The 23,935-nt window shown below is 50.9% G+C and overlaps 1 protein-coding gene across 1 annotated transcript in view; it reads right to left on the reverse strand.

Moving 5' to 3' along the window:
- Positions 1-3,822: 3,822 nt before the first annotated feature.
- The window catches only part of ITGB5 (integrin subunit beta 5), a 106,170-nt gene continuing 86,057 nt past the window's right edge, over positions 3,823-23,935 (reverse strand). Inside the window, exons 11-15 of the mRNA XM_084802072.1 lie at positions 12,171-12,393; positions 9,915-10,015; positions 7,038-7,157; positions 5,299-5,465; positions 3,823-4,395 (exon numbers count right to left, since the gene is read on the reverse strand). Coding sequence (XP_084658198.1) covers positions 4,300-4,395; positions 5,299-5,465; positions 7,038-7,157; positions 9,915-10,015; positions 12,171-12,393 — 707 coding nt within the window. The 3' untranslated portion in view covers positions 3,823-4,299. The remainder of the gene's footprint in view (positions 4,396-5,298; positions 5,466-7,037; positions 7,158-9,914; positions 10,016-12,170; positions 12,394-23,935) is intronic.

The following is a 23,935-nucleotide window of genomic DNA, read 5'->3' on the forward strand; positions in this document are numbered from 1 at the left end:
TGTGCCAATGAGTTCTAGGCTCTTCCTCCACTTTCTCTTCTAACACATTTAGTGTATCTAGTTTTATGTTGGGTATCCACTAGGACTTTAGTTTTGTGCAGAATGATAAATGGATCTATTTGCATTTTTCTTCATATAGACATCCAGTTAGACCAGCACCATTTGTTGGAGATGCTATCTTTTTTCCATTGTCTGGCACCAAAGACAATGCATGCAGTAAGTCTAGACCCCGCCCCCCCACCCCCGTTCAGATCTAGCCAATGGACAACTCATTCTCCACAGTTGTGGGGAGAGCTGGGACTGCCTCTGACAGGAACTCTGGTGCCCCCCCCCATATGATCACTTCCCCTTGGTGGAGAGGGCACACAGAAGAAGAGGAAGTGGGCTATCCGGATGAGACCTGATATGCTATGGCTGTGTGGTGGAAGAGGAGGTCCCCTTCTGTCAGAGGTCTAGGGGAGGGGACAGGGCAAAAGAGGAAGGGAAGGTGGGAACGGGAAGTTGCAAGTGAGGGTATAACAATCAGTATATAAGTCTGAATAAATTATAATAAATTTTAAAAAGAGTAAAACAACAGATGATAAATACATGTTCTACTTGGGTTAAAGATAAATGTTGTTCTATCAGAGTTAAGACCACAACATCTGTTATGTTCCTTACTTTCAGAGAGCTGGAAAGCCCCCAAGAGCTCTCCTATCCTACATCCCAGCCAATCGGCTTAAAAACGCTTTGTCTAGCCACCTGGACATTGCGCTCAGAACAAAATTGATTCTTCTTGTGCTTAGCTAATCAAAACGATGTAATGCTGCCCTCCCCCTTGCTTCCCACCTGGTTACCTGGTATTTACCTGGTTATGTTTTACTTATAAAAAGCCTGCCTTAGGGGTTGGAAAGATAGCTCAGCGGTTAAGGACACTCACTGGCTGGTCTTTCAGAGGACCCGGGTTCAAATCCCAGCAACCACATGGCAGCTCACAACTGCCTGTAATTCTAAAGGTCTGACACTCTCACAGAGATAGATATACATGCAGACAAAACACCAATGCACATAAAATAAAGGTAAATAAATGAAAACAAAAAAGCCTGCCTTAGAAGCAGACCAATGTTGCGACCATGGCCTGACTGGTTAGTTCTCTTTCTTTTTTTCCCCTCTGAGACAGTTGTTTCTCTGTACAGCCTTGGCTGTCCTGGACTCACTTTTTAGACCAGGCTGGCCTGGAACTCTCAATGATCCGCTTGCCTCTGTCTGTCTGAACTTAAAGGCATGTGCCACCATGCCCGGTGACTGGTCAGTTCTTGCTACCAATGTCACAGTCTGAATTTATAGGCTATGGCCCTGACCAGTCAGTTCTTGTCCAGCATTCAAATAAACTTCCATCAATCTGAGTCTGGTGTTCAAGTGGTCAGTACACAGCTATTCCTGAATCCTATTTTATCCAATTAGAATTTTTTAATTAGAAAAAAAAAAAGGCCATTCAAGACAATCAATGAAATAATAATAAAAAAATGAGTCAGTAAAGTGCTCACCTTTATCGTCTAATTATTAAATGAAAAATCTGATCCTGGAATGGTAGAAAACACTTGTAACCCCAGCACTCAAGAGGAGGGGAAAAGAGGATTGCTGTGAGTTCAAGACCAGCCTGGGCTACATAGTTTTAAGGAAAATCTGAGCTACAGAGTGAGGTCCTGCATCCTACCTCAAAAAATCAAACCAATGGGGCTGGAGAGATGGCTCAGAGGTTAAGAGCACTGGCTGTTCTTCCAGGGGTCCTGAGTTTAATTCCCAGCACCCACATGGTGGCTCACAACCATCTATAATGAGATCTGGTGCCCTCTTCTGCCATGCAGGTATACATGCAGGCAGAACACTGTGTACATAATAAACGTATCTTAAAACAAAATGAAAACCAGGTTACACAGAGAAACCCTGCCTCAAAAAAACAAAAAACAAACCAATATAGTCAACGAGATGGCTCAGTGAATAACCACTTGTCTCATAAGCCTGGAGACTTGAGTCAAAAGATGGAAAGACACAACTCCACAAAAGTGTCTTTGCTGTGGCACACCTATCCCTGCCACCAATCATGTGATGTGTGTAACTGGGGCTGAGTTTTATAAAATGAAGCATCTTGGGTAGATGCTTCATTTTATAAATTTCCCACTTTTGGCTCACTGTGCAACCGTAAGGAATGAGGAAATTATGCTTGGCCTTGGGTCAGAATCTTGGACCTCAACCTCCCAGCTATGTCAAGAACTTCCAGCAGGGGGCAGTAGGACACCATTAGGCGCTCTTCCTCGGCTGCCATTGTGAAAACACAGTTAACCTAGGCATCAGGTGGACCTTGGGGTTAGCCTGGGGCTCAAGAGCGTCATCTGCACATAGCACGGCTGACAGAAAACAGGATTTGAGTGAGCCAATGCATAGTCTCCTGGAGATCCCAACGTAAACGGAAGAGAAGTTTTTTCAAAGAGCATCTCCTTCCCGCCCCCCCCCCCAAGTTTAGGAAGTCTCAAAGCCACTATCTTCTTGTCTTATATGTTTGTAAAGGAACTTGTGGCCCCTTCTCCAAGTTCCGCAAGAGGAAGGGCACTCGGAATCAGTTCTCTTTGCCCCCACATAATCAGCATTCACCCTAGAGTGAGCCAGTCACAAATGAGGAATTTGGTTCAAAACTCACCCTAGGCGTGAAGCACTGCACTGACGAAAACCATCAGCGAGGGGCTGGGATGGCAACAGTTAAAGTTGCTGACTGCTCTTGCACAGGACCCAGGTTCAGTGCCCTGAACACATATGATGGCTCACAACGGATTTAATTGCAGGGGATCTGATCCAGTATCCTTTTCCGGCCTCTGTGGGCACCAGAGATGTATGCAGTGCACAGACATACATGCAAGCTAAACACTCAATCATACACAATTTTTAAAAAGCTTTTTGTGTGTGTATGTGTGTGTGTGTGGGGGGGTTCAAGACAGGGTTTCTCTGTGTAGCCTTAGCTGTCCTGGACTCTTTGTAGACCAGGCTGGCTTCGAACTCACAGAGATCTGCCTGCCTCTGCCTCCCGAGTGCTGGGATTAAAGGTGCGCACCACCACGTCTGGCTAAAAAGCAGCTCAGCTAGCCTGACCCTCAGCGAGCCGCTTGCCCTTCCAGAGAGTCCTTGCTCTTCTGTCCTCAAGGCCATGAGTCTGGGGACTACTGGTAACTATTTCTCTCTAAAGGGGATCTGAGGGGAGCGATGGTTCTGCAAGAAAAAGAAGCTGAGAGGAGCTCAGGCTTTGGGCCTGGGTGGGGCCTGAGGGCTTAATGATGAGGGAAGGTGTTGGTCAGGGTCTATTATTTACAAGGTGTAAGAAACATTTTGTGTGGCAGCCACTCCACCTCCACGCTCTACTTTTAGTTTTAGCATTGGAAACTCGTGCAGTTTGTAGTTTCTAACAAAAACTCTTAAGAGGCCCAAAAGTACCGGCTCAGCCCTCCTGAAACACCGTAATTGCCCAGGCGCGCCGGGGAGACCTGCTCTGTGGCACACGGTCTGCTTGAAGTTCCATCCCTGAACAAGTATATGGATGTGTCTCCTGGGGACCGCTCAGAAAGGAGGCGCGTGCCAGCGTGTAAGAAGCCAACACAAAGTTGCTTGGTTTTGATCTTCCAATCCCAGGCAATCTTTCCTTTTCATTACAAAAGTACTAAACAAACATGGGGCGGGGGGGGGGGGGGGGACACAGGGGGATGGGGGGGACTAACATTTGCCCCCCCAATTTCACCACCACCCATAGATTCCAGGCAGACAGCCATCAAGGAACCAGTAATCAGATCTACACCATAAATGCGTGACCTTTTTATTTCATTAAAAAAAAAAAAACCCAAAAAACAAAAAACAAAACAAAACAAAAAAAACCAACCCGATTAACCCGGAAAAGGCCTGGCTGCATGCTAGCTTTGTACACGCAGACTCTTCCTGATACCTTCCTGTCTGGCCAGGCAGGGAAGGGAAGGAGGGGCAGGCAGCCCCAGCTTTCAGCAGTTCATGGTGACCGCAAGCTGGAGACACTGGAGAAGCTGAGGTCCCCAGAGTTTCCTTGTTTTGCCTGGTTCGGAGGGAAGTGACCCCCCCCCCCCACGGTGCCTCTGGCCAGCAGCCAGGGGTCATAGGCGGCTACCTGCTGTGTGGGTAGCAGGTCCCTTACGGCTCCATGGAGGCCATCCCGGTAGGTGCTTGCCTAGCTAGCGTGAGCAAGTGAAAGTAGTCCAAGACACACCAGTCTTTTGTCCTTAGCCCCGCGCCAGCCATCCAGAAGCCTCAGTCCACCGAGCCGTTGTAGGATTTGTTGAACTTGTTGAAGGCGAAGTCTACGGTGTGCGTGGAGATTGGCTTTCTATACAGAGGGTTTGAGGCCTGCGGGCACAAGGGAGGAGAGCGCGTGTGTTAGTTCAGCTCCGGGCCCAGCACCTCAGGGGATGCCTGCTTCTGACTTGCTCTGCACTCTGGGAGATTCCCTCCCTCCTCAGAACTTTTACTCTGAAGAGCAGGACTCAGGCAGAAAGCCCTGGAAGTCCCTTGGAACCTGAACAGACAGACTTCTCACTCTGGGCAGTCAGCGGTACTTCCCCTGAGCTCGGCTCTCGTGTGCCCGAGGCGGAAGGACTTGCTCATATGACCGTCTAACTGGACCTTAAAGCTTGAGCTTTTTTCTTGGCTTGGGTCTCTGGGTCTGCCCAACTCCCCACTGAGCCTACTGCTGGTGCTTCACGCCATGGCATTCCCAACATGCACCAGGGGTCTAGATGCCCCTTGTGTCTTCCAGGTCTGCAACTCTCCCGTCCAACACTGAAGATGTCGACTCTTCACTGTTCATAGATTGGCTCGCTTGTTTGTCATGCTAATGGTTGAACCCGGAGCCTTGCACAGGCCAGGCAAGAATGCTAGCACTAAACTATTTGCATTCAAATTTTTGTTATTTTTACTTCGTGATGTGACAAGAGCTTGGTAAATAACCCAGACTAGCTTTGAACTCCAAACTCTTCCTGTCTCAGCCTCTGGAGAAGCCGCAATCATCATAGGTGTAATAGTGCCATACTTAGCTCATTCTTTGTTGGTTTGATTGTTTGTTTGGTTGTTGGCTGGTTGGTTTGGTTTTTCAAGACAGGGTCTCCCTGTGTAGCCTTGGCTGCCCTGGACTCGCTTTGTAGACTAGACTGACCTCAAACTCACAGTGATCCGCCTGCCTCTGCCTCCCGAGTGCTGCCACCACACCCGCCAGCTGCCAGCAACCTCTTCTTTACCCATCCCCCGACTTACCATTTCATAACGGGCCCTGGAGCGCTCACTCTGGAACTTGGCAAACTCTCTGCGGTCGTGGATGGTGACGAGCAGCTTCCAGATGGCCAGGAGTGCCATCCCGATCAGGAGAATGCTGCCAACCACAGCCAGTAGGATGGTCATGGCATTGGGGGCACTTCCACACTCTGGAACCAGACACAGGTGGGCAAAGCCATCAGCATCCCGCCCACCTCCACCTCTGACCTCGGTTATTTCTGAGGTTGCCTCCCTCAGACACCTTCCCTTCTGCCCATCCCCCAAACCTATCATGTTGCCTCAGTGAGACTGAAAGCTGGGGTGGGGTACAGGTGGTCTCCCCAAGGAGCAGACTGGAAAAAGAGAGTTCAGGAATTGTTTGAAGTCCGCACAGCCAAGCGGTGACAAAGATGAGCGCTCTGGTGAATGGCCACATTTCTGCTATTGGGCCGTGTCCCAGAGGCTCAAGTCTGGCCCAGCTCCAGTGCAAGAGGCTGGGCCACAGCTCAGCTTTCATGTCAGTGGCTTCAGGGACAAACTAGGCAGGCAGAAGGTAGCATGTATCACTTCCGTATCACTTCCGACAGGGCTGGGCTAGGGCCAGGCATTTCTGAGTCCTTAGGGAAGAGCTCCAAGGAGCCAATGTGCTTATTTCTGAGCAAAGGCAGGGCTGGGAAGCAAGGCCTTCAGGGCCACAGGCACGCACCGCGGACTACCACACTTCCTCTGCCTCTGGCCTAGGGACACAGTGCTGTGCATTGCAGGCGGGGCTCAACTTATAAATTGGGCTCTGTGTCCTAGAATCTGCAAACCTTTCCCTACTTCCTCCCTGAGCCCAAAACTGAAATGTCTGAAGTCCCTGTCACTCTGAGGCACCAGCTTTAGTGCCACTGCCCAGAATGCAAGATAGAATTGTTGCTACTGAGCAAGGCAGCACGTAGGAGGAGTGCTAGGCCCAGCACCCCATCCACCACTGGAATCTGCCCTGAGAAACAGCAGCAACCAAAGGGGCCATCATGACCCAGATGATTCCCAACTTAAAGGATGCCCAGGCCTGGTGGTCCAGCTGTCCCGCACCTTTCCTGCAAAAACCCCTACCCCAGCCTGCTAAGGTTTCCTTCATAGTGATGTGCCAGAGCAGCACTCCCATAGCCCCACTGCCCCAGGCCCAGCCCTCTGCGTCAGCATCATAGCTGGCTGGTGTGCTCCTCACACACACTTTGAGACAGGGTCTGGGGGCTAGAGATATGTCTCAGCGGGTAAGAGCACTGACTGCTCTTCCAAGTGTCATGAGTTCAATTCCCAGCAACCACATGGTGGCTCACAACCATCTATACTGGAATCTGATGCCTTCAGGCCTGCAGGCATACATGCAGATAGAACAGTCATACAAGAAAGGAAGAAAAGAAGAAGGGGGAGAGAAACAGCATCTGATGTAGCCCAGGCTAGCCTTAAAGTGCCCTTCTCTACTTTTCAGAGTACTAAGTTCAAAACCGGGTGTGGTGGCACATGCTTTAATCCCCACACTCGGGGCGGCAGAGACAGGCAGATCACTGTGAGTTCAAGGCCAGCCTGGTCTACTGACCAAGTCCAGGCCAGCCAAGGCTACACAGACAAACCTTGTCTGGGGATGGTGGTGGGGGTGGAAGTAGGCACAGTCCTGGGTTCATAGGCTTGTGATACCACATAGGAACTGGCCCAAGAAAGCAGGGCCCAGGACGGGCCCTCTGGCTCTCACCTACCTGGCTCCCTGAGGACCGTCAAGTTGGACTTGCCGTTGGGCAATTCTGTGTAGCTGAACATCATGACGCAGTCCTTAGCAGTTTTGTAGAAGCAAAGCACAGCTTCCTGGTCATCTTTGACTAGGAGAGAAGCAAGCAAAACACCCTGAGCATCTCACTGACAGACAGAGATGGAAGCCAAGCTCCTCAGGGAAAGATGGGAGGCCTCAAGGGGCGATGGGGCTTTAAACTGAGCTTGGGGTTTCTCAAATTAAGACAGCAGGCCCAGGGCTCAGTTTATTGCTCCGGGGCATGTGGATTCCATTAGGATTGTGAACCCTCTGACAGCTTGGCTGGCGGTGACATGAAATAAAAGAAGCCTTCAATGGTTGGGAGTGGGCCTGGGGGAATGGAACTGGCCCGAGGGAGCATCTGCTTTTAGAAACTGGCCCAGTCTGCAGGGCTGAATTGACTAAAGAGGACAAGAGGTTGCTCTTCCTCGAGAGATGGAACTCAGGATGCTGAGACTCTGGGGGATGCGAGGCTTGCTTCGTGGTAGTGGTCCACACTGATACTGTGAGCCCCTGTCAGAGGTCATGCCATTAAAAAACCCCCGCTCTGTGTATAACGATAGGTCTCACTCCTGACACACCAATTCCTGGCCTGCCACGGCCCTGCTCTCTCCCCACACTGCCCTTGACCAGAGTGGACAGTGCCACTGTCCTGTCCAGGCACAAAACGGTTTTAAGACTGGTCTTTAGGAGGTGAAGGGGTCAGAGAAAAGGAAATCAGGTCACAAGGGCATCTTCATCCCAAACCACGACTACAGGTTAATGTTGTGATGCTATACGTGTTCCCTAGCCTGTGTTTTCATCCTGATTGAACAGGAGCTTCAGCCAGGAAGTAGATGAACAGGTACGGTTAGTGAACCTGAAGGCCCAACCTTTTCTTCTCAGGCTGTGTGTGTGTGTGTGTGTGTGTGTCCAGAGACAGGGTTTCTCTGTGTTAGCCTTGGCTGTCCTGGACTTGCTTTGTAGACCAGGCTGGCCTCGAACTCAAGGGTGTGTATTTTTAAAAGCACAAGGAAGTTCTGGACAGCACGGCACACAGTTATAATCCCAGGACTTGGGAGTCTGAGACAGGAGGCTGGAGTCTGAAGTCAACCTGAAATCTATAATGAGAACAACATAATAACAGAAACAAAATAATAAGGCTGGGCATGGTGGTTCATACCTTTAATCCCAGCACTCATGAGGCAGAGGGTCTCTGTTGAGTTGGTGGCCAGCCTGGTCTACATAGTGACTTCCAGGCCAGCCAGGACCACCAGAGTGACACCCTGACTCGAACATACATACAAAAATACATTATACATACATACATACATACATACATACATACATACATACATACATACAAATGCAAGTGGATAAGTAAATAAATAAGAAAATAAAGAAAGCTTGGAGAGGTGGTTCAGAGGTCAAGAGCACTGGCTATTCTTCCAAAGGTCCTGAGTTCAATTCCCAGTAACCACATGGTAGCTCACAACCATCTATAATGAGATCTGGTGCCCTCTTCTGGCGTGCAGGTGTACATGCAGGCAGAATACTGTATAAATAAGGAAGGAAGGAAGGAAGGAAGGAAGCAAGCCTGCCTGCCTGCCTAGGGGCATGTGCTCTGCAGAGTCCCTTTGGAGGGTCGGGCTGGGAGCGAGATACGCACAAAGGACAGGCTTGTTTGTAGGAGATGGGAAGGGTGCCCCTTTTCTTTTCTGAGTATATGTGCTTCATACAAAGGAGTTCAGCCAGGCCCTGGATAGCAAGTCAGGGGAAAGAGCAGAGGGCAGGGACATGAGTGGTTGCAAAAAATTCCAGCTCCCCAGAGCCTAGCCACATGGTAGTTGCTCACTGAATACTCGTGGGACCAGCAGACTCAGCACACAGCGATGATGCCATGGCTGGGAGAAGCAGTCCCTCAAAACCAGGGGAGAGGGAACAAGGGAGTCTACAGAGAGGGAGGGAAGCCAGGGCAGGCAGTTTATAGCAGCTTGGGGGCAAGGCAGAGGGCAAGCCTGCTAGCACTGGCGAGCCATGGTAAACTTTCCCTCTTCAGAAACACAGTCGCTCAGGAACTGACTAATCATTTCAAAATGTGGCCAATTTAGGAAACTTACAGTGTTGTACCGCCACCGAAAAAACATCCACACGTGTTAGCATTCAATCTCGATCCTTCCCCCCCCCCTCCAGTTACCCTCCTTCCTATTTCATCTCAATTGGCATTTCCTACTGTGGACTTTTAAAATAGCATCATGTAATATCTACGTTCTTTCCTGCCCCACTTCTTTACTTAGCCAAATGTTTTGGCAGCTCATACATGTTAGTGCTTTGCCTCTTTGTGTGTGTTAAAATAATATTCCATTATGGATGGGTATATCACATTAACTTTACCATTCATCAGTCTATAGCAATTGACTATCACAATCAATGCTACAAACATTTATGTAAAAAAAAAAAAAATCAGCCCCTAAGCCGGGCATGGTGGTGCATCCCTGTAATACCAGCCCTCGGGAGGCAGAGGCAGGTGGATCTCTCAAAGTGAGTCCAGGACGGCCCAGGCTACACAGAGAAACCCTGCCTTGAAAACCAAACCAAAACACCAGCCCTAACTCTTTGGGGGCATGCTTGTGTGGTGATTCTAGCTTTTGGGGGCAGCTGCCAAACTGATTTCTGTATAACATCCCTGCCAACAGCATGTGATGGCCCCATCCCATGCTTGGGGAGCCAGCAGTCATGCCAAGGAAGCACGGCTGAGCTTAAACTCAGGGCTGAGACCATTCAATCCTCGGGGAGGAAGAAAACCCCTAGATACCCGCCAAGGTCCATGCCTACTCGGAGCACTCACCGATGGCGTCCACCCACGTGATCACCTCGTCTTTGCAGTGGTGGTGGCAGGTCTGGTTGTCAGGTTTCCCCAAGTGAAGCAGCGAGCATTCCACACAGTCTCTGAGAACAGGAATGTGGTCCTTAGCTCATAGCTGTCTTCTGTCCTGCCTGGTCCCTGCCCCCACTCCCTACTCCTCAGTGTAGGCAGGCTCTGCCAGAGGCCAGGAAGGGGCGGGCTCCATCTCTGGTCATTCATGCTTGCTGGACCTTCCTCCAGCCTCCTGGATCAACAGGCAGCTAACAGGATGCCTGCTTCCAGCTGGCTGGGACCCGCGGCTCCCCTCACGTATCCCCTGCTGTATCGCCACAGCTCCAGGTCACACACACAGCTCCAGCTCTGGGACATCCTCCAACAACCCACGTGGACACAGCAGCCGGGAACTGGGCCCCCGGGCCCCCGCTCCCACCCCACCCCTGTGCTGGGGAAAACTCAGAATGTCTGCCCCTTTACAAAAACAACCCACTCGCTCTCGGGGATCTTCGGGCAAGGCAAGCTAATTAAAATCAGCTGGAGCCCGGTGTGACCTCACCAAAGTAAAGGGTGTGTTTGGATCGTTGTTGAAGGGCTAAAGTATTCAAAGCTTCTCAGAAAACAGCAAGTAGGAAAATGGCCTAAAATTTCATTACAAAAAAAACTTTATTTAAAAAAGGGGAGGGGCAGGGGGAGAAAAAAAAAGTTTCCTTCCCTTAGCCTATGAAAGAGATAGAGGTCATTGTGGTCCAAGGACAAATGAGATGGGCCAGTCCCTATCTCTGGATTTTCCCAGCTCTCCAGCGGTTTAAAGCAAGAGTTGTTTTTCCCTCAGGCCTTTTAACTGCCCAAGACAAGCCCACATTGCCTGCGGCTCCATAGGAACACCAAGGAAGCTTCCGCTTCCTTTACTGACTCCTGTGCTGCTCCACTTGGCGCACGCACGCCCCATCAAGCTCACATGCCCTGAGCAGTGGGAGTGACACTTGCCAGGGTGCCAGGGTCTTGCTGGGAGCTGTGCGGGCTGGAGGGTAGGGGTCTCTTGGTCACAACACGCTGTCCAGGGCTGTGATTCCACTCCTACGGGCGTGGTGTCTGGGCTAGCCCCTGCCTATCTTGTCTCTCAATCTGCAGGCAGGTTCAGTTGCCCGTGCCCAGGGTTGTCTGTGGCACATGGCCAGGGAGGGTCAGGCCATTTAGAACGCTTCTGAGCACAGCTGACCAGCAGCAATTGCAGGCTCTGCAAGCATGAGCTCATTTCATTATCAGCCTGGCCAGACGCTCGTTCGCAGGGCAATCTGCCAAAAGAAAACCCCACACTTGTACTGCCTCCCCAGCCCGTCCCCCGCCACCTCCCCCCAAAAGAGTAACGCAGCCTGTATTGACACTTGTTTCTGCTTGGTGCCCGGCCCCTCAGGACCAACGATGACACAGCTGTTATCCGGCAAATTCTGACAGCCAACGTCACGCCTCTGCTCAAGGCGGCAATTATGGCTCAAGTCTTGCAACTGACCTCTGTTGCCTTCTGGTAGCGTGAAGAGCAGAGCGCGGGATGGTCGTCAGGCCGTGTGACCTGACCCTCGGCTGAGCCAGCGGCTGTAGCCTAGACAATCTCTACATTGAGCCCTGCTCTATTAGCAGCATAAATAGAGCAGAAGGATCCAGAAGCCCCGGCGCCTGCTTCGGGCAGCCCTATCTAGGTCGGCTCCCTTCCATCCTATTTGCCTTCTGATTACGTTTTGTTTTGTTTGTTCCCACAGGCCTGGTATCTGAAGCGTTTGGGAGATGCTCTGTGGAGGATCAAAGGCAATTGGGGAATGGGCACACACCGCACTCCCCCCTTTGAAAACAAATTACAGAACACTCAAGGCTCCGAGAAGATGCTGTTTTGTCAGGACCCAGCACAGTTCTGTCTCATTTAACTCTGCGACCTCTAGACTTGCTTAGATGGATCAGAGATCTCCTTGTTTTTTTGTTTGTTTGTTTGTTTTTTTCTGGAGAAGACTGTTTTACTTTTCTTCCACCAGATCTTCCCCCCACCCCCACCCCCACCCCAATCCCCCGTCACAACTAGCAGTGCAAACATCTCACTGTTAGTGTTTTGGTGACTGTTAGTACAAGTTTTGTTCGGCAGCCAGCCCAAGTGGATGGGAGGTTGGACGGCAGGCACAAGAGGCTGGCTGGGGAGGGCTGCCTGACAAAGACAGGCCTGGGGTGAGGGGGAAAGAACAGGCAGGCCCTTACCTCTTGGAGCTGCAAGCATCTGGGCAGGTTGGGCACTTCTCACACATCTCGCCGAAGGCGCCAGGCTCTGTACACTGGCACTGCCCACAGACGCAGCGGCCACGGTCGCTGCAGATCTGCCCGTCCTTGCCCCGGCATGTGCTGATGTCCGTTGAGCAGTTACAGTTGTCCCCAATGTAACCTGCGTGGCACTTGCATTCTCCACAGTGACACTCGCCATGGCCTAAAAGGACACACGCACGCATCAGTCAGGGCCTAGTGGTCTCTCTACAGGAACACAGGCCTCCACAGAGCCTGCAATGTACCAGGGTAGAGAAGCCCACAGAAAATAGGGCACTGACTTTTCCTCAAGAGCCACAGGATAATATGCGTGACCTGGCAGGGTCCAGACTGGTGCTTTGATTGGCCCAGATCCTGGCCAAGTCATGACACAAACCCAGAAAAGCTTCCCGATTCAGTTGATTCGTGAAAATAGTCTCCCAGTGTGTCCACTCTAGAAATTGTAAATTAATCAAGACAAAACTGAAGATGAGATTACGCAGAGCGGCCTCTTCAGTTGGGCCCTAAACCTAGCAACAGGGCCCTCACAACACGAGCAGTGGGTTGGGGGCTGACTACCGGAGGTTGCTAGGGGACAACAGAAGCAAGACACGCTGCAGCTGGCTTCGGAGATAACCACAAAATGCAAGGACCACAGCTCTAGAAGCCGGGGAAACCCTAACGCCTCCAGGGTGTGAGAGAGTACAAGCACACAGTCTCCCTGACTGTAGCCAGAGGAAACACACTCTGACCTCTGACCTCCGGCGCTCTAAAAGACTACATCCAGACAGCTTGAAGGCACAAAACATATGGTGATTTGTTACAGGCCAAAGCAAAACCAAGAGCAGTCATGTTTCCTGAGTTCCAGTGAGATGTCGACTTCTGGCTCTGGGGCCCTGCCGTCCTGTGGAGACAGCAGGGAGCAGCGAGGGGGCTGCGGAGCTCAGCCCTCACTGGTACTCGAGTATTCACTGACTGTGGTGCTGCCAGCTCCATCCACTCTCATAGTAACCCAAAACCCAGGTATTGCTCATTCCCTGAGAGATGATATTGAGTAGTGGTGGGTACCCCTTTAATCCCAGCTCTTGGGAGGCAGAGGCAAGTGGATCTTTGAGTTTGAGGCCAGCCTGGTTTATAGGGTGAGTTCTAGGACAGCTAAGGCTACACAGAGAAACCTTGTCCTGATGAACACCTCCCCTCTCCCTGGCAAGAAAAAAAAAAAAAAAAAAAAAGACAGAATCTTGAGAGACGAAACTGACACATAGAAGAGACAGCTCGTCACCCAGTTAGCTGCAGTAGAGCCCCGAGAGTCAGCTCAGCGCGTTCTGTCTACACTCCTGCTCTACTGCCTCCCACAGCAGACTTGGCCATCATGAGAACCTCCTGGGGACAACCAGGTTCTCATTGCTGGATGGGTCCTGTCCCCAGCCTGTCAGAGAGGAGGTGTAAGAGAAATTAAATTATATTGGCAAATGGTCATGTGCTTGCAAAAAAAGTGGCCTCTGAGAAGAGGAGCCACGTCCTCTGGAACTGTCCAGGGCAGGCTGGCCCCCTGGTCCCGTGACAGCAAACAGCTAGGAGTATTACAGACATCGTGCCCTTGAGAAGAGCAGGAAGGTGACCAGCTCCAACAGAGGTCGACTGTTGTGCCCCGCGGTATAAAAGTGACTGCACTGAGAAGGAGGGGCTCAAAGGCATCCACAAAAACCACTCCCCGCTCTGCCTGGGCCTCTCAATCAGGAACCCCAGCAATCGGTCTCAGCGGGGTTTCCCCTGTTGTTTCAGGGGATGATGTAAACCCCAGATTTGATGAGGTTCGCTTGCTTGTTCCACTGGGCTCCTCCAGCCTTCTCTGTTGGATGGTGGAAGTACCCAATCCAATGGGTTTTTTTTTCTTTTCTTTTCCTGTCTGTCTGTCTGGCATGTGTTGCTTGTTCTTGAGACAGGGTTTCTCTGTGTAGCCTTGGACTGGACTCTGTAGACCAGGCCGGCCTCGAACTCACAGAGATCCTCCTGTGTCTGGCTCCCAAGTACTGGGATTAAAGGCGTGCGCCACCCACGCTTGGCTCTTGATGCTTGATTTGCTTTCTGAGTGCCTAGCAAACACACTCAATCCAAACAAGAAGTATGGCTAATGTAGGTCATGGTTCGGAAAAGGGAGGCATCGCCTCAAGCTTCCACAGGCGTCAAGGACAGTGTCATCACTGCGTGGAGGTCAGTGTGAATACCTGCTGGGCACGACGTGAGTGTCCTAAGAGCACGGACACTGGTCCTCTGGGGAATCTCAGTTTTTCCAGTGTGATAAATGGCTCCCTCTTCCTAAGGTTGGTTTTTATTTGTGTGTCTCTGTGGGAAGTTATATGCGCTTGTGGATGGGAGTCCCCTGATCCAGAAGAGGGTGGCGCAGCCCTCAGAGCTGGATTTACCAGGCCACTGTAAAAGCGTCCTGACACGGGTGCTGGGAACGAAACTCTATTCTTCTGCAAGATCATGACGTGCTCTTCTAGAAGTCCTGAGTTCAATTCCCAGCAGCCACATGGTGGCTCACAACCATCTATAATGAGATCTGTTGCCCTCGTCTGGCCTGCAGGTGTATGTCCAGATAGAGCACTGTATACACAAAATAATAAATAAATAAAAGTTGACTGTTTAGAGCAGTGTATCTTCCTCTCTGGTGCCCCGTTGCTAAGACTGATGTCATCTAGAAAACCAGGAGTCTGAAAGCACAGAGCGTCCACCCATAGGTGAGTTGGAGACAGGAGGGCACAAACAACTTTGGGTGTCATCACAGGGAGGCTCTGACAATGGCTCCCAGCATGCTCCTGGGCACTAATGAATCTGGGCCACCACAGAGGTTAGGACCTAGCTATAGAGAGAGTCCTTTAGAGCCATTCAACTTCCTGGCCCTCTCCCTCTGGCTCATGTGCTCTGTAGCGCCACAACCTGCAAGGGATGGGGGAAGGGGACCATCTGGAATATCCCTGTGCCCCAACCTTCTTTCACTCACCCTGGGGCTCTGGGCCACAAAGCATTTCACAGGCAGTGCTGAGGCGGATGGCCAGGCCGCTGGGAAGGGAAGAATGCCAGACAGGCCAAGAGGAGGCTGAGGAATGTAGCCCATAGGAGCTGGCACGTGATGTGGTTACCACAGGAACGCACTCGCACAAGGTCACAGACTTACGGGGCTCAGGATGAGCATGCCTCCCCATCAGCATGTGTCCCCACATACTCTGGCACCTGAGCAACGGCAATGGAGCCAACATACACAGTTCTCCCCCCCCCCTCCACTCTCGCCCTAGGGACTGTGTTGATCAAGAGCCTGGCTTAAATTAAAATGGTCCATGGCCAAAGGCAACTTTCGCCCAACATTTCAGAAGAGGAAAAGACTATGCAGTGCGTACCCAGACATATATATATATATATATATATATATATATATATATATATATATATATATATATAATTTTTTTGGTTTTTCGAGACAGAGTTTCTCTGTGTAGCCTTGGCTGTCCAGGACTTGATTTGTAGACCAGGCTGGCCTTGAACTCACAACGATCTGCCTGCCTCTGCCTCCCAAGTGCTGGGATTAAAGGCATGCGCCATGACCTCCCGGCTTCATCATGTTTATTTTTTTAAAAATGAATCTCAGAGTCTACTTTAGGGGGTGAGCTTCATTTTTCATTTTCTGCTTAGACACAGACTTTTACTAAGTTACCCAGCCTGCTTTGAATTCGCACTATTGTCCACATTATCTTCCAGGAAGTCCCAAGTAGCTGGATGCACCACCAGTTTCGGCCAGAAACAATTGTACAATATGGCTCTGACACTCACACATAGCTCACACATCACAACCTACCAGAAAGCAAGGGTGTAAGAACTGCAGAAGGGTCCCCGGCGCGGTGGTGGCACATGCCTTTAATCCCAGCACTCGGGAAGCAGGGGCAGGAGGATTGCTGTGAGTTCAAGGCCAGCCTGATCTACAAAGGGAGTCCAGGATAGCCAAAGCTACACAGAGAAACCTTGTCTCGGAAAAAAAAAAAAACTTGCAGAAGGTGCTACATTTCCCAGCACGAGGTACTGTTTTCCTAAGACATAGTTTCCTTTCTGCCCCCATTTTTTTGCAGCACTGTAAAGGGATCCGTGTGAATTTCAAACAATATCCCAAGATATCCACGTTTTGGAGGCGTGCATTACCCCACAGCTGGGTTTGGGATGCAGCGTGCGTGCTAAAGGGAAGGAAGTCTTGATTTTCTGATGCCCGAACAGCTACAGGCAAAGGTCTTCTTTGTCGTAGAATAGGCATGCTCAGCAGAGGCGCCTGGAGCTCTGTACTCCCCACCACGATGGCCAAGCAAGGAAGCCCTGCTCATGAGCTTCCTTGTGAGCACATCTGAAACCTTGCAGGCCCTGAAACTCCAAACACCCAGCCCAAGGCTACTGTAGCTGAGTGCGCTCCAGATCCAAAGCGCAAGAGTATAGGACAAGAGACAGGAGGTGGTGGTACATGAGAGGCCTCCATGGGCTCTGGGAGGGAACAAGACACAGTACAGACACAGTACTGAAAGCACCCCCGCGCCCCCAGTGCAGTGCGGGCATGACAAGCTTAGAGTCCAGCCAACCTGGGAAAGGGGCTGGGAGCAGCTGAGGGGACTGTGGGATGCAGAAAACCTCCACATGTGGCTTTTTGGCTTCCAGTATTTGAGAATTCCAAAGCTAACACAAAGAAAGCCAAATGAGAAAAGACAGCCAAAGCCTGTCCTTGGTGACATCGCAGAGGCCACCAGCATTCATGTCCTAAAGGGATTCTTGTCCCCAACAGAGACTTCAACAGTTACAGTTTGGTGACCATATGGCTGCTTGCTGCCTTTTAAAGATAGCAAAAGAGCTAAGGAGGTGGTTTAGTGGCACAGCCCGTGTGCAGCGTGCATAGGGCCTTGGCTTCTGCCGCTAGCACCACATATCACACACAACAAAAGCTAAAAGTACGTAGGTGAAGATGTGGCACCTGCCAATGTGCCCTCCTTCACACTGGCTCTTGTCCCTAGCCAATAGTAGGGATCTTTCTCGGGGAGGTGGACTGAGCCCCAGAGTCGGCAACCCAGTACTGCCAAGTAGGTTAACTGGTAACGGGTGGCAGCAGGCGTACAAGCATACCACTTTTTTTCTTGGCTTAAAGTTTCCCAATGGCCTTTAGAAAGTGTAACGCAGGAACCCTACAGGACTGATAACATTGTGTCCTCATTTGCCTGTCTGCTCTCAGGCATCTTCTGCATCTCAGTATCTGCAGAGCTTTGTCCTCTCCTAGGCAGAGGAACGATAATATTGAAAAGACAGGGGGCGGGCTGGAGAGACGGCTCAGAGGTCTCAGAGCACTGGCTGCTCTTCCAAAGGTCCTGAGTGCAATTCCCAGCAACCACATAGTGGCTCATAACCATCTGTAATGAGATCTGCTGCCCTCTTCTAGTGTACATGCAGGTAAAATATTGTATACATAATAAATAAATAAATAAACCTTAAAAAAAAAAAGATAAGGGGCACTTGGCCCCTGCTCACACGATCAATAACCACCAATTACCAGTGTTACAGGGCCCAGAGGACTTCTAGTGAGGCCTCTTCAATCACAATCGAGCCAAACGATAATGCTATCAGGACAGAGGGCACTGAATTCAATGATGCCTGTTTAATATCATGCAGACACAAATTTGCTTTCATCACACACAGAGAGGGGATTGATTCTTAAGGACAGTGGAAGCACTGCCATGAGTTGCTACACATTGTAACTTATGATCAGCACTTCCTTTATAACAACGATTGGCAGCTAAATGGACAGGAAGTTGTAAATGTGCCTGTTTACACAGAATCTCAGCTCTGCAGAATTCACAGAACAGTGCTCGTGCCGGCTGGGAGCCAAGTCTCCCTGCCTCTTTTTACCAAGCAGAAGATTCGCTATTCGGAAGCCTGGCTTTGAGTCGGGGCACCAGTGGCCTGGAAGGCAAAGGAGCTATGGAGAGGAAGCCCAGAGTCAGTGCTTCAGGGAGGTGAAGATGGTCAAGGAGGCAAGTTCTAGTGGTGGAGAGAGGTGTCCAAGAACAAGGTCCAGTGGGCAGGCGAACTTGTGGGCAGGAGAGCCTGTGGGACTGTGAGCGCAGATATCTCCCTCAGGCGAGCTGGACAGGAGAGATGGGAAGCAAGCGTGAGGATTGTAGAGCATCCTTCTGAAAGAGGAAGGGTTCAGAAAAACCTTTCTGGGGAGAAACAGAGGTGCGGAACTCTGAAGGAATCACAGACTGGCAGGAAAGAAAGAGGACTGAGGCCGAGGCTGTGCCTTTGGGAGGAGATGCCCAGAGGGGTGGAGCTGAAGGTCCAAAAGTGGATCACGGAGAGCAAAAGGGGCGCGAATCGGATCAAGTTCAAATCCTTCCTGCGTACTGTGACCTTGAGTAAGTCTCCAGATTCTCCAATGGTGTTTCCTTTCCCCATCAGTAAAAAATAACACTTTGTAGCAATGCCCTAAAGAAAAAAGAAAAGAAAAAGAAAAAAAGGCAGGGGTGGTGGCACACATCTTTAATCCCATTTAATCCCAGCACTCAGGAGGCAGAGGCTGACAGAGTGCTGTGAGTTCGAGGCCAGCCTGGTCTACAAAGTGAGTCTAGGACAGCCAAGGCTACGCAGAGAAACACTGTCTTGAAAAAACAAACAAACAAACAAACAAACAAGCCCAAAATACTTGCTCTTCTGCATGGGAATCCCTTGGCATGGTCTATGGCCCATGGCATGCTCTGGAAATGAAAGAACTGCCTGCCCCTAACAGTGGGGCTTGGAAAGAAGGGGGAGCTGTAAGGCAGGCACTGAGGACTTCCGGAAACAGGGGTGACTGTGTCAGTGACAAGAACAGTAGAGGACCCGATGGCTAGGCAGCATCACCTTGAAGGAGGGAAAGGAATAAAGAGGGCAGAGGACTGCACGCTGCGGGCATTCCCAAGCAGGGAGGAGGCGCTGCCCAGTCTCCCTGGCCCCTTTCCACGCTCACAGAGACATCAGTGTCAGGACTAGCAAGGGTGGGATTTCCATACAGGCTGAGGTTGGCCATGGAAGAGAAGAGGGGAACAGGGCCGGGACACAATGAAACATACCTAGATCTTGAGGCAGTGGTCAGCAGGAATCTGGGATCAGCTTCCAGCCTGCACCCCGATCTGCTGGCACTGAAGTCTCATGCCTTGGCTCCTTATTTCTAAGTGAGACTTGTAGAAACGCCTCCTCACTAGGTAGGTAGTCCTGTGAGGTAAGCCCACCTGTATAAAACATCTCAACCCTGCTGGGCATTCAGTGAGCACCGCCTTCCTTGCCCCTATCGTTGCTGCAATGCTGGACCGGGGCTTCGGGCCAACTTGACTGAAGGCCTCCAAAGCTGTAGGTTCCCACAGATGACAGCATCCACACCCAAGCTGGGACACAGAGTACTCACATTGCCTGCGAGCACCAGGGCCTGGTGGAAGTGCTGGACCACAGCCACGAGTCTAGGTGGAGGGCTGACAACACAAAGGCCCATTGAATCCTGCCTGGGGAGCTCACTGGTGTCCTCAACACCAGCATATGCAAACTCGGATGTACACTTTGGATCAGCAAAGAAGGGAAGCAAGCCTGGCTGGCAGCCTCAGTGCTCCAGGTCCAGGCCGAGGAAGGAATCTCCTACTCTTACTTTACCACAGGCTGGGCTCCTCAGAGCCTGGAAGACAGCGGGCTTGGAGGAAGAAAGGGGACCACTTTAATGGAGAGAGCTGAGAACGGCTCTCATTTTCTAAGCTCGTCTCCAGAGTCTGAAGCAGGCAGAAGTCACAACCTTGGCTTGTAGAGACTACAGCTGCTTTGAGACCACCTCCTGTCTAGTTCTAGAATCCACTGGCTCCCTCCTCTAAGGAGGCCATTCTGGTTGTGAGAAGGCTGAAGGGAAGATGGCCCTCAGCCTGGAGGGGTGCTTCCTTCTCTTCAAGTTCCCCTACACCCACCCCGACATCTCACCCTCCAGCATATACGCACCCACCACTACCTCCTCCCCCCCCCCCCCCCGTGGGTGCACCTCTCCTCTCCTCACAGCCTCGAGGTCAAGGTCATCATCTTCCCACTCTCATGCCCTCTGTGCCACAGCTGTGCCTCAGCTTTCAATCCCTCTTAGCCTCAGAACAGGCCAACATAAACAAGAAGTGGTTAGAGAAATGGAGGGAATATGTGAGCTGGAGGACCCGGCCAATCTGGGGTAACGTCCCTGGTACCTCAAGTCCAGCCTCACTTCTGTTCCAGACATCTGAGTGAAACCTTGGGCAGAGGTGGACCTCTCCAGGGACCCAAGACAGCAGTGATACGTGTGTGTTTATCCTGTTACACACTACACCAGCTCTATGTGCTGTGTGTGTGTGTGTGTGTCTGTGTGTCTGTGTGTGTCTGTGTCTGTCTGTCTGTCCCGCAGCGCCCTGAGCCAGGGCCCACAGTCTCTCCCCCTGTGTCTGTCTGTCTGTTCCGCAGTGCCCTGAGCCAGGGCCCACAGTCTCTCCCCCTGGGTCTGTCTGTCTGTCTGTCCCGCAGTGCCCTGAGTCAGGGCCCACAGTCTCTCCCCCTGTGTCTGTGGGAAGGGAGTGTGGGAGGCCTCCGCACCCAGGCATCCTGTACTCTCTGGTGCCAGCCTCTGCAATCTTCTCAGGTGGCTGACTCTGTGCCCAGACACACACCCAGGATTCTAACTGGGACTCTGACCAGGAAGGGGAAATCCCTCCAGAGACACACACTATTCCTGGTTCTCTGTTGACAAACAGACTCGAGTTATATAACGGACCCTGGCTGTCCTCATGTGTCTCTGACTGTCCATGGTGTCTCCTACTCTGACACCACTCTGTCGTTTGACACCTCACCTCGGTGCACAGATGTTAGCTACAGAAAGAGCCGAGACAAGAGAGAGGACTTCTGAGATGCACAGGATGCTCCCGGCTCTTTCACCGGGCTCTGGGCTGCAACTACTGACAACATTATTTCCTCACTAGGAACTCCTGAGCTCAGGGCAGCCCCTCCCACAGAGAAGCACAGCACAGCTGGTTTAAACTCGCCCCACAGACGGAGCTCTGGGGAGCACCATCCTCTCCAATCCCACCCAGAAGCCAAACTGGGCTGGAGTGTTCTCTCTGCTCCACGCCCATGGCAATTTCAGCACCCACTTGCTGGCTCTGGACAGACCAGTGCCTTCCACAGTGATAGAGAGAGCCTGTCTAACTTTCATGGTGGGGTGGGGGGAAGGCTTTGTGAACACAAAACAGAAAGATGGACAGTTGGGCCTGGCATGTTGGCGCACCCCTTTAATCCCAGCACTGGGGAGGCAGAGTTTCTTTTGAGGACATGTGCTGAGAAGGAAGGTCAGCTGGGTGCTTTCTCTGCCTCTCTGAGCTAGCAGGTTTTAACTCCAATCTGGCTCCTGAATCTTTATTGGCAAAATCGAACAATTCAGACTTTGTTAAGAACAAGACCCTCTTGGTGCTTACTAATGATGAATGCAGAATTCATCTTTTTCCAAGGAAACAATCTCCATGTGATAAGAAGTGCTTAAAAAACATTCATTTGCTTTATGTATATGAGTGTTTTTGCCTGCACGCATGTATGTGCACATGCATGGTACCCAAGGAGGCCAGAAGATGGCATTGTGGGGGGGGGGGGTCCTCTAGAACTAGGGTTACGATTATTAATTGCCAGATGGATGCTGGGAACTGAACCCACATCCTCTGCAGTGCCCTTAACCCCTAAGCTATCTCTCTGGTCTCGTAAGAAGTGTTTTAAAATAGCCTTTTGCGTTATTATGTCAGCTCTGTGGAACCAAGGAGCCTCTGCCAGGGACTTTCTTTAGCATGGGACATGGTTTAGCTCCCCTGAAGGACTTTGTGAAGTGGGGCTGTGGATCAGAGGGCAATGGTACCCCAGAATGTGCCCCCAGAATGAGGAAGGGGAACATCCTGAGCAATTCCAGACTCCGGGGAACATTTGTATCCGGGTGGTGTTCCAAGGGCAGTGTTCCCAGAGGAAGGGACGCTCCCCTCAAAGGACACAAAGCACCCTCACATCCTGCCCTGCCAGTCATTGAGTGTACTGGAGCACCCCAAATCAGGACCAAAACAAAAATGCTGGCTCAATGCCTGAGACAGAGGAGGGCACATTAGGAATAACTGTTTCCACCACTAGGGGTCTCTCATACTTCTAAATTTAAGAGTGGAAATTTTTCTAATGATGTTTGACAGAGACCTAAGCTTTGGCATCTTTTCCTTATTAAATGTCGTTATGTCCTTCCAAGCCAGACTTCATGAGCTTATAGATCAGGCCTGAAGTTCAAAGGCAGAATCTTGGGCATGAGATCTTCCATCTGGAACCTTCCCTTTCTAAACAGCAAGAAAAGCTGGTGAGGGGAGACCCAGTGCTTAGATTGTTCCCTTTTCAGTATCAACAGTGACTGGCTAAGAGGTTTCTGGAAATAGGCAACTCCATTCCCAAGAGCTGAACTCAGAGCCCGATGCTCAGTATGGCCTGCCCCACTGCTTCTCTCTTCCAAGCTCACAGAAACACCCAGAAGACGAAGGGAGAGGATGTGATATTTTATACGCCCATTCTTCAACCCCAGTGGAAAATTCCAGAGGCAATAAAAACTTCAGAAATTCACACACGACTGCACACACTGCATCTAGAACTGCCCCTTGGTGTGGGGGCGATCAATGTATAACGTGTAACAGTCCTCACTGAATAGCAGGTAGCAACATGCCTGAAACAAAATGAGGGGACATCACTGACATGCCCTCAGTGGCACCAGGCAAGTTATTACCACCCAGCTCCAGCTTTGCCAGACAGCTAGGCACAAACCGCCAGAGGCTGGCTGGCTGGACACAAGAGACCCAGATCATGTGATTGTGTGATGAAGGAAACTGCTACCGGAATTCCTAATGTTTTCTCTTTGGGAGAAGAGGGATTCTTTTTCTTGAAGATGTGTGTGCGACTGTCTCTGTGTGTCTACGAGCACATACATATGTCTCTGTGTGTGCACACGTGTGATCTTATGTTGGACAGTAGCATCTGAATATAACCATCAACTGAGTTTCTGCACATAAGATTAAATATGTGCAACAATCCTGAGTTTTCTAAGAGTTTCCACGGGAAGCCCACACGCCCTCTGGGGATGACGTATGCCTCAAGCTTAGTTCACTGACAAGGCCCTCTTCAAGAATTTTGTCATGGAAGCTGCATGTGGGTTGGTCCTGTCACAAGCTAGCGAGAATCTGGGTGTAATGGTGCATACATTTAATCCTAGCACCTGGGAGGAGGAGGCAGAGAGCTCTCAGTTAAGTTCCTACATGGTTAAGAGCCTGTCTTAAAAAATAACTCAAGTGCCAGGCGTGAGTGTTCGAGGCAGAGGCAGGCAGTTCACGGCAAGGAGTAATGAAGAGAGCCACACACATCTGGACGAATGGAGAGATCACTGAACACTTCCCATCTGCGGCCAACAGCCAGTCTGTGACCCACCTTCCACGCATGGCAGTTGAGAATGAAGAGCTAGGGCTGAAGCCACAGCGACTTCATTTTGTAGGCGGCAGGAGCCACGGGAGGGCCTCTTGCAGGTGCGCGCATCCGATTGGCTTACAGAGACGACTGGGGGGCAGCTGCTTGGCACTGAGACAGGGGATGCTCTCAGGATGCTCCTCCCAGAA

Source organism: Acomys minous, assembly GCF_964271855.1.
Source record: "Acomys minous genome assembly, chromosome: 11".
Classification (NCBI taxonomy): domain Eukaryota; kingdom Metazoa; phylum Chordata; class Mammalia; order Rodentia; family Muridae; genus Acomys; species Acomys minous.